Here is a 10,630-nt window from a genome sequence, read left to right on the forward strand (position 1 = left end):
TGGGGGGGCAGAGAACACGTGGGGAGTATATTTCTGCTTCCCCAAGATCCTCACTTCCTGTACTGCTGACACCACCACACCATAAAATATAGGGGCAGCCTCCTAGGGTTCCAGTGCTACTCTTCCTGTTTCCCCAAGATTTATGTTGACATCTGTATGTCCACTGGTGACACTTAACCGGAGCTTCTAACATAGCCTCCAAACAGGTCAGAGTTCCCAGAAAACCAACGGCCAAGACTGAATTCAGTGTTCTCAAAGATACTGCATGTCCCCGGCCGTAGCATTTCCATGAGTGTGTCAGTCAGATCTACAATATATTGCCAAAAGTATTGGGACGCCCCTTCAAATCATTGGATTCAGGTGTTCCGTGACATTTCCTTACTTATAAACATTCCGCGTTCACCTGTTACTGGTATTATAACAAAGTGGAAGCAACTGGGAACAACAGCAACTCAGCCAGGAAGTGGTCGGCCTCATAACATGACAGAGCGAGGTCAGCGCATGCTGAAGCGCACAGTGCGCAGAAGTCGCCAACTGTATGCAGAGTCAATAGCTACAGACCTCCAAACTTCGTGTGGCCTTCAGATTGGCACAACAACAGTGCGTAGAGAGCTTCATGGAATGGGTTTCCATGGCCGAGCAGCTGCATCCAAGCCTTACATCACCAAGTGCAATGCAAAGCGTGGGATGCCGTGGTGTAAAGCACGCCGCCACTGGACTCTAGAGAAGTGGAGACGCGTTCTCTGGAGCGACCAATCCCATCAATCCGAAGGTGGAACAGTTCGATTCTGAAGTTCTCCCAGATGTCCAAGCTGTATCATCTCAAGGAGACCCTACTAAGCCCACAGAGGAACCAAAAAGGAACGTTCCCAAGCCACGCAGATTCTAGACGTTCTTCAACTTCCACATTATCATGAACTATCCCCGGTGATTATACCATTTCAAAAGACCTACCACTTATAACTCCGCAGCTCTGAGGAAAGGGGCGTTTTATTGCCAAAACTTGTACCCTTGGACGTTTGTTTGGTGCTCCCATTAGACTGCATATAGGTGGATCCTCAACCTTTGGTCTCCCTCACACTCCAAGTGGTGTCCCCATTTTGTGGAGTGCTGCCTATCTAGAGCTACTGTGATAATTCGACTAACCTCTGAATTTGGATACGTTAGGGCAGAGACATAGACTCGCCAGTCTGATTTTATTACGAAAACTTTATTATAGCTCCCCGTAGACGTTTTTCATTCTTGCGTCAGTATGAACGGTCTAACTGCCTCTTAACACAGTGAAGATGCTTATGTCATCATTTTCAGTTGTCACCTATGAAACACAGCACAGTATAATGGTTAAAAGTCATAACAGTGATGCCTTACTGAGGCCTTCTTAGAAGAATTTAGGTCCACCGTACAAAAAGTCCATCACCGATGAAGGAAAAACATGATTACAGACCACCTTTGGCTGAAGCAGATCTGTCATTCACCCAGAGCGAGTGGTCCTACCATGGTAAGAACTAATAAATGTAGCAAAGCCAGCCTCTAAGTGTCTATAGCCAATTTTTAGAAGGTTAGGTTGAGCAGTAGGGACTGGCACTTGTTTCAAACAGGCCGCATGGCTTCTTCGGTTCAAGACAAGCCTCATGGGTGTAGTGTAGGTCTTGTGAATTGGAGGACACCAGGGAGGTGTTCCACGTGTGGGACATGCTTTGTTTGAGGAAGTTCTATTGAGTACGTAATAGGGTATACGAGTTTAGGAAAAGCCCTCATGGCATGGACTTATGGGATGAGCTTTGGGTGTATATGACAAGGCTCTTCCACTGGGACAAGCCATGTTGACATAACCTTGGCCTTGTGAATTTGCTACAAAATTTGCAGACTGGACACATGGCTATGGGATGAGCCTTGGGTGTATATGACTGGGCTCTTCCACTGGGACAAACCATATTGAGAAAACGTTGGCCTTCTGAATTTGCTACAAAATTGACAGACTGGACTTATGGCTATGGGATGAGCTTTGGAAGTATATGATTGGTTGCTTCCACTGGGACAAGCCTGGCCAGCCCATGCTGAGATAAAGTTGGCCTTGTGAAGTCGCTACAAAATCCACAACCTGGACGCAAGGCTATGGGATGAGCTTTGGGAGTATATGACTGGGCTGTTCCACTGGGAGAAGCCTGGCCAGGCTGTGTTGAGATAATGTTGGCCTTCTGAATTTGCTCCAAAATTCACAGACTGGACTTATGGCTATGGATTGAGCTTTGGGAGTATATGACTGGGCTCTTCCACTGGAACAAACCTGGCCAGGCCATCAAGAGATAACGATGGCCTTCTGAATTTGCAGCAAAATTTGCAGACTAGACTTATGGCTTTGGGAGTATATGACTGGGCTCTTCCACTGGAACAAGCCTGGCCAGGCCATGTTGAGATAATGTTGGCCTTGTGAATATGCTACAAAATTCACAGGCTGGACTTATGTTTATGGATTGAGCTTTGGAAGTATATGACTGGGCTTTTCCACTCGGACAAGCCATGTTGAGATAACGTTGGCCTTGTGATTTTGCTACAAAAGTAACGGCCTGTACTTATGGCTATGGAATAAGCTTTTGGAGTATCCAAACTGGGCCTTTCCAGTGGGACAAGCTTGGACAGGCCATGTTGAGATAACGTTGGCCTTGTGAATGTGCTACAAACTTTAGAGACTATGGGTTAATAGGTGACTTAGAGAAGTCCTGGTACAGGTCAAATGAGAGCAAATGGGCCCTACAACCATATGATTCTCTTAGGACTATTTAAGGTCATTGGTTCCACGCACAACGCTAGAATGTAGAGTGGCTGAGTCAAAGAAAATGACCACCTTCTCCGTCCACACGTGGTCTCTGCCCTATGCTTTACATATCTGACTATTCACTCTTCATGGAAAGCAAACCCATACTATTCCATGACCTATTTTCCGCACACCCATTGAGGTTGAGCTATCTACTGTTTGTGAGTTCTCTGATGTCGGACAAGATCAGACTTTTGTGTAAAACTCCTGCTGCAATCAGGGCAGGGAAAGGGTTTCTCGCCCCTGTGGAGTCTCTGGTGATATATCAGACTGGCCTTCTGCATGAAGCTCCTGCCACACTCCGTGCAGAAGAATGGCCGCTCCCCGGTGTGGACCCTTTGGTGGTTGATGAGCATCGTCCTGTGCGCAAAGCGCTTGCTGCAGTCCGTGCAGGCAAAAGGCTTCTCACCGGTGTGAATTCTCTGGTGGGTGACCAGGTCGGACTTGCCGATGAAGGACTTCCCACACTCGTCGCAGGAGAAGGGCTTGTCACCGACGTGAATTCGGAGGTGGTAGACCAGATCCGACCTTTGCACAAAGCATTTTCCACATTCAGGGCATGGGAAAGGGTTCTCGTCGGTATGTATCCTCCTGTGTCGGATCAGCACTGACTTTCGGGTGAATTTTTTCCCACAGTCCGAACAAGGGAAGGGCTTTTCACCCGCATGAACGTTTTTGTGTAGGGCCAGGTCCGACTTCTGTGTGAAACATCTGTCGCAGTGCGGACACGCGAACGGCTTTTCTCCTGTGTGGATCCTTCGATGCCTTGCTAGATCTGACTTCTGGGTGAAGGCCCTCCCGCAGTCTGGACAGCAAAACGGCTTTTCGCCAGTGTGAATGCGCCGGTGCGCTATAAGATTGGCCTTGTGGCTAAGGTTCTTCCCGCAGTCGGGACAGGGGAAGACTTTTTTGCGTCTACAGTTAGTCGGAGGAGCAACAGGACTGGGGAGTTCGATGGGGTTAGTGGGGATGGGCAAAATGCTGGCAGAGCAAAGGACGATCTGGATATTCGGGGAGACCTGGTCTTCTTGAGGGGTGACCAGAGTGATGTCACTGTTCTCTGTTTTACAGTCTGGAGATGAGGCAAGGTACACCTCCAAGATGTCCTCTTCTTTGTGTCCATCTGCGGGGAAACAAGGTGGAATGTAAATGCAACTGCGTTTCCCTGCAATTTTTGTGGCCCAATTTTGGCCAACCCTGCCATCTACTAGATACCTGTGGCTATATTAAACAACGTTTTTGGATGCCATCACTGAAGATTACCTTCTCTACTTCTCCAACTTTATCTTATTTTCATCTAACAAGGCTTCTGTTGAGTTCACCAAGTAATCATCTTACCAGTCCTGAGGTCTACTGAAGCCACCTCTTCCTTCACGGTCACTGGTATCGCAATCTCCTCTTCTTTAACAATGATGTTAAGTTCACGCAAGTCCACTGCATCGTTCCACGAATCAGGACTAGGGCATCTGTCTGGTGGGTTCTGGTCACTTGATCCATCTTTAGGAAACAAACACAATAATTGAATTAATTGTTTGTACGTGTTTATCAGATGATAGGAGAATTAGGTGGACCCTCCATAAGTCTCCTCTTACCCGGTGATGCGAGTGGTGGCTGATTCTCCATCACAGAGTCCTTGCACTGAACCTTGTGTTCTTCCAGATACTCCCACTCCTTCATGGAGAGAGACAACAACCTCCTGACACCTTATAGGAACCTGAAACACACAATGATACAGTCACCATCCAAACACATCCCTTGTCTGACTATCAACAGACAGTTAACGCCCTCCAGGTAAGCAGTTACCTAAACCCTCCAGGTTTAAATAGAGGAGGCCCTCTGCAAGTTCTAAGTTGGAGAGCATACACAGGGCTGAGGGCTGACCCCATGTGGCAATGCTGAGTGCCTGAACACCCAATCACTAAGCACCACTGCTATCATATGGAGGAAGGTGAGGGGAGAGATACATGCTCTTTGACCCCTTAAACCAATTGAGCAAATGTAGGCCAGAAGGAGACCAGCTGCAGGCCATATAAAGATTAGAAGGAGGACAACTGCAGGTCAAATGCTCCTGTCAATGAATTCTGAATGATCTCAGAAGCTTCTCAAACTGCTGCCATTGACACCAGCCCACTGCCCGTTGGACGCAGGTATTATTCACGTGTTGATGGAAATACAAGGTTCCTACTTGTATTTCCACATGAACGGCCTCACAAGTGGTCCTTACTACTCAAAGCATTCCCAAAACATCCGAGTTGTGACTTCCTCCTCTACAAAGCATAGTGACTGATACTACTGTTACTACTTGGCAATTAAATCACAACAGCTGTGCTTCAGATACCACAGCTATGGCCATCAGCCTCCTCACTCACCAGATACATAGGACCAACATTTCTGAAGGTGAGCGTCCTGAACACCAGATATAGAAGACCAACATTTCTGAAGCTCAGCCTTCTGACCACCAGATGGAGGGTCTACACAATACACAACACCCCACCAGCCACATCATATATCATAATAACCATATAAAGCCCCAGAACCCCACTGATCATACAGCACAGCTCTCACCTGAACACTCCCACCGGAAAAAAAACAACCCCGCCCCCCTCCAGCACTGATTGGAAGAAGGAAGACACACACACAGCACACAGAAATGTCTCCAGTGCAGATAGGCGGCCATGTTGTTGTAGCCCAAAAGAGTTGCCCAGAAAGTCCTGACTGCAGGAACATACAACTCCCACAATCCTCAGCGGCTGTTCAGGTTTCCCAGAGTCCCCCTCACTCCTGATGCTGTAATAACCACACACTGAGCATTCATTTTTATAATTATATATATTATATTTTATATCATTACAATACATAATGCAAAATAAATAATTTTATAATACAGAAATAAAAAATAATAATACTAAATACAAAAAATAATGAAAAGTATCTCTCTTTTCGGTTTGTTTAATTAAGCTTTGAAAGTAAAAGAGAGAAGCTGATTGGTTGCTATGGGCAACCAATCAGTAGTTGCTTGCCATAGTTCCTTACCTTAAGTCAAACACTATCCCTTTATTCTTCTCATTGTCCACCCTGGTTGGAAGAACATCTGCTCCTTTATGTAACTTCAAAGAATAACCTCTCTGTGTAGAATTCCGGGGCCCCCACATCAGGGGAGTGGTGGGTATTGGTGTGTGTCCCTCCACAATAGGAGAGTGGTGGGTATTTAATGTAGGGTTGCCATCTGTCCAGGATTCACCCGGACAGTCCAGGTTTTGGATGCTGTGTCCGGGTTTCATGGCAGCTGGAACCCGGACACAGGCAGACAGGGGCAACCAAAATTAAGATAGGGGTTACTGGCCACCCAATTAAAATAGTCTTTACATTTGAGTAAACCACGACTCATTCTCCCCAAAAGATTTCTGTGTGTCACTAGAGTGTTCGGGTTCTCGATGGAAGAAAAGGTGGCAACCCTAATTTAATGTGTCCCCCACATAATCAGAGTGGTGGGCATTTGCTGTGTCCCCACAACAGGAGAGTGGTGGGTATTTGATGTGTTCAACAAAACGGGAATGTGGTGGGTATTTTCTTCCCCCACACACACAATAGGAGAGTGATGGGTATTCAGACTGGTGGGTATTTGGTGTGTCCCCCCCCCACAATAGGAGAGTGGTGGGTATTTGAGGTGTCTCCACAAAAGCAGAGTGGTGGGTATTTGGTGTGTTCCCCCACAACAGTAGAGTGGAGGGTATTTCATGTGTGTGTCTCCACAACAGGAGAGTAATATGTATTTGGTGTATTCCCCCACAACAGGACAGTGGTGGTAATTTGGTGTGTGTCCCGACAACAGGAGAGTGGTGGGTATTTGGTGTGTGTCCCGACAACAGGAGAGTGGTGGTAATTTGGTGTGTGTCCCGACAACAGGAGAGTGGTGGGTATTTGATGTGTCCCCCACAACAGGACAGTGGTGGGCATTTGGTGTGTTCTCCAGAACAGGGCAGTGGTGGGCATTTGGTGTGTCCCCCACAACAGGACAGTGGTGGGCATTTGGTGTGTTCTCCAGAACAGGGCAGTGGTGGGCATTTTGTGTGTTCTCCAGAACAGGACAGTGGTGGGCATTTGGTGTGTTCTCCAGAACAGGACAGTGGTGGGCATTTGGTGTGTTCTCCAGAACAGGACAGTGGTGGGCATTTGGTGTGTTCTCCAGAACAGGACAGTGGTGGGCATTTGGTGTGTTCTCCAGAACAGGACTGTGGTGGGCATTTGATGTGTCCCCAACAACAGGAGAGTGGTGGGTATTTAGTGTCGGACATTTTATTATATGGTAACAGCCAGGGTGAAATGGCCGGTCTAAATTCAATTTTGCTTTAAGAATAGATCGTAATGTTGAGACTTGAGATCTGGAGGCAGTCATCTCTTTGTGGACACTTAACCCAACACAGGAGACCCCTTCCAATTCATGTTGAATTTTGTTTATTGAAAACTAGTATTTGAAAATATTGTACAAGTCATGTTTTGCACAGACAAAACATAGAAGTCTTCTCAACTGTGTGATCAACTTCTCAACTGTGTGATCAACAAGCTCTAACAGTTCAGGAAGTTGTTAGTAGGAATTTTTCATTTTAATATTGTGACCTCACTAGAAAGCACCAAGCTTAGTTCCATGGGGGTACTCCGACTATTGATGAGAAGATTTTGACCTGGTATGGTGGCCAAGGACCCTTCTGTATGATGACCAGTTGGTGGGACAACATGCATGGAGGACCTGTGGCAAATACAGTTTCTTGGACCTCGTATGAGTTGCTACCTCCCATTCGGTCACCGAGGGGACATGACCACTTGCTGCTCAGGCATCAGGCAATGGGGTCTTTGAAGACCAGCTCAGTTCCTCGTTAGATACTTCTGTTTTTTCTGCAGAACCCTCATCTTACTCTTAGCAATGTTAAAATGTAAAGAACTCCTGTAGAACCTTTTCACATTATAGGAGCTCATTTAACCCGTGTGAGCCTTCAAGGTTCTCTCAAGAAATGTAGGTAAAAATTTAGGTAAGAATTTAGGTAGAAGTTTAGGTAACCACGAACTGCTTTCTATACTTGACTGTTCTGGTCTCCCATATAGTCCGCCATACTTGTTATCACAGTAAAACCATTATTATGCTCGAAACACGGCGACGGCGTCTTCAACAGATGGACCTTCTGATGCCGGCCAACATCGGACTTTTCCGAAAAGCACTTTCCGCATTCGGAACACGCGTATCGCTTCACCCCGGCGTGGATTCTCCGATGCCGGTTGAGATGGGAACTCTGGGTAAAACCTTTCTGGCACTCGGGGCAAGAAAACGGCCGTTCGCCCGTGTGACTCCTTAGGTGCTTAATCAGATCGGTTTTCTTGGAGAAACATTTTCCACATTCCGGGCACCAGAATGCTTTATGAGCTTTGTACATATGGCCATTTGATACAATTTCCATCTCGGTCAGTCTCTGAGGATTAAAGGATTTATTTGATCTAGGCTTTGGTGTAAGGGTGCGTGGTTTCTTGGGTTTAGAGGGCTTTGGTGGCACATTGTGAAGTTCTGGATGGAGATTTTGGGTATCTGTATGGAATTCATCAGAAGAAGAGTCTTTGTGATTCGGGCAAACAAGAGATCCATCGGCATCAAGCAGTCCTGATTGGATATTTGGAGACATGGGACAGTCTTGGGGGATGTAATCATCAAAAGGGTCACAATGTGGTGATGAAATGGAACATTCCTCTGATGGTTTCCTGATGTCATTTCCATCTGTAAAAAAAAAAACACAGAATACATAAACTGTTTCCATGTTTAGATTTGATGATGGCGGGTATAGGTGGACCCTCCATGCTGCTTGTTCCTTTACACGAAGTGAAAATATCTTTTTACCTGGTGATGTGATGGTCTTGTGGTCCTCCATCATGACGTCCTTGTGTTCTTCTAGATACTCCCACTCCTCCATGGAGAAATAGACGGAGACATCCTGACACCTTATAGGAACCTGACACACACAATGATACAGTCACCATCCAGACACATCCCTTGTCTGTCCCTGGATCATGTCCCAGAATTCCCGGCACCGCTCACCTCTCCTGTCAGCAGCTCGATGATCTTCTGGGTGACCTCTAGAATCTTCTTGTCATTGTTCCTCTCATCTGTCAGGGAGGGAAGTGGAGGCTCCATGCTGGGGCTAGGGCTCCTGTTCCGTCCTCCTGGTACATGGTGAGGGCTTCTCGGGGTTGCATGATCTCCAGATGTTTTCACAACTATGTAATCCTGTGTAAAAATACCATTCAGAGACATGAAGTCACCTCTCCAGTCAAGTGTGTGTCTTATGAATAGAGATAAGAGTGATGTCATGTGACCTCCCGGAATCCTCCTCACCTCTCCGGTCAGGTTGTATTTTATGAATAGAGATAAGAGTGATGTCATGTGACCTCACAGAATCCTCCTCACCCCTCCGGTCAGGTCTGTGTCTTATTAATGGAGATAAAAATGATGTCATGTGACCTCCCAGAATCCTCCTCACCTCTCCGGTCAGCAGGTACATGATCTCCAAGGTGAGGTTCAATATCTTCTCAGTCATGTGACTCTCGCCCTTCTTCATTATGGAAAACCCAATAGAGAGGGTCTGATCTTGAGTGAAGAAATCCCTTTCAAGGGGCCTTTTGCAGCTGTAGATAAAAAGCAAAGTTAATGTTCCAGTCCCGATACATATAACGGGATCATTCCTTCTGGAACTGTCCAGCAGGACAGCGAAAAATCCACCGGAAGGCCATTTATGGACTTGAAACCATGGCGGATCTCCACATTTGCTACACCCATTGGACTTGAAACCATTCATAGATTTGACACCATGGCGGGTCTCCATATTTCCTACGCCTATTGGACTTGAAACTACTCATGAACTTGACACCATAGCGGGTCTCCATATTTGCCACACCCATTGGGCTTGACACCATGGTGGGTCTCCAAAAATTGCTACCATTGGCCTCACCTATTTAATCAGAAACCTCAAAATAGACAGGTGGATGCCGTTCTTATGGCACTAGAGCCCCTAGATGGCGCTGATGGGAATAGGAAATACTCATGAGCGCTATCTAGGGGCATGAGTGCCATAAGAACGACATCCACCTGGTAGAACCCCAAAGTTTATATAAACGCGGCAGTGAACTTTTCTTATTTCCTTTCTTCTGGTCTGGTATATATCCCATCAAAAGTCCTTTATTATATCTCTTTGATAAATACAACATATACCAGTTGATCCTGCCAGAAATCTGGTGAGCCAATAACTTCCTGTGTCCTCTGCCGCACTGTTGTCAGTTAGCATTGTTTCCATCTCTTGCTGTGGACTACAGAACAGGGGGATGTTGAGGAGAGGACGTGGTGTTCTGTTGTCCTAGCACACTTTTTGTCCTAGGGTGGCCATGCTGCCCCTCCATAGATACAGGAGGAGCAGCTTTACAGACCCAAAAAGAATACCTACCATTCTGGGGAAAGGCCATCCCTGTGCTCGCCAGGAGTCGCCGCTGACTTGGTGACACTTGACGGTGCCGAACTCTGGGAATTAAGCAGAAAACAACCTTGCCATCAGGTCCGCCCCGCATTGCAAGGGCAGTATTTACCTTGTTCATTGCTATGCCATGCTCCGGGTTGTGGTCAGGTCCTCGCCATCTTCTACAGGGCAGTCCATTGAACTTGCATGCGATCGTCAACCAGGAATGGCTTAGAGAAGAAGCTTTGAGGGACCATCACACAGATGGGGGAAGCATGGCGGAGCGAGGGACGAGGTAAGTATCACACTTTATTTTTTAACCCCTTGA

General features: G+C 46.7%; 2 protein-coding genes across 2 annotated transcripts in view; both read right to left on the reverse strand.

Annotated features, from left to right (window-relative positions):
* The window catches only part of LOC108788099 (zinc finger protein 62 homolog), a 949,422-nt gene that overhangs the window by 587,964 nt on the left and 350,828 nt on the right, over window positions 1-10,630 (reverse strand). The window lies entirely within an intron of this gene.
* The window catches only part of LOC108788076, a 240,035-nt gene that overhangs the window by 73,401 nt on the left and 156,004 nt on the right, over window positions 1-10,630 (reverse strand). The window contains exons 21-27 of the mRNA XM_018557808.1: window positions 9,337-9,481; window positions 8,993-9,083; window positions 7,926-8,576; window positions 5,185-5,286; window positions 4,408-4,521; window positions 4,154-4,312; window positions 2,987-3,938 (exon numbers count right to left, since the gene is read on the reverse strand). Of these exons, the coding sequence (XP_018413310.1) occupies window positions 2,987-3,938; window positions 4,154-4,312; window positions 4,408-4,521; window positions 5,185-5,286; window positions 7,926-8,576; window positions 8,993-9,083; window positions 9,337-9,481 (2,214 nt within the window). The remainder of the gene's footprint in view (window positions 1-2,986; window positions 3,939-4,153; window positions 4,313-4,407; window positions 4,522-5,184; window positions 5,287-7,925; window positions 8,577-8,992; window positions 9,084-9,336; window positions 9,482-10,630) is intronic.

This window comes from Nanorana parkeri, unplaced genomic scaffold (assembly GCF_000935625.1).
Source record: "Nanorana parkeri isolate BGI_ZX_2015 unplaced genomic scaffold, ASM93562v1 scaffold305, whole genome shotgun sequence".
Taxonomy (NCBI): domain Eukaryota; kingdom Metazoa; phylum Chordata; class Amphibia; order Anura; family Dicroglossidae; genus Nanorana; species Nanorana parkeri.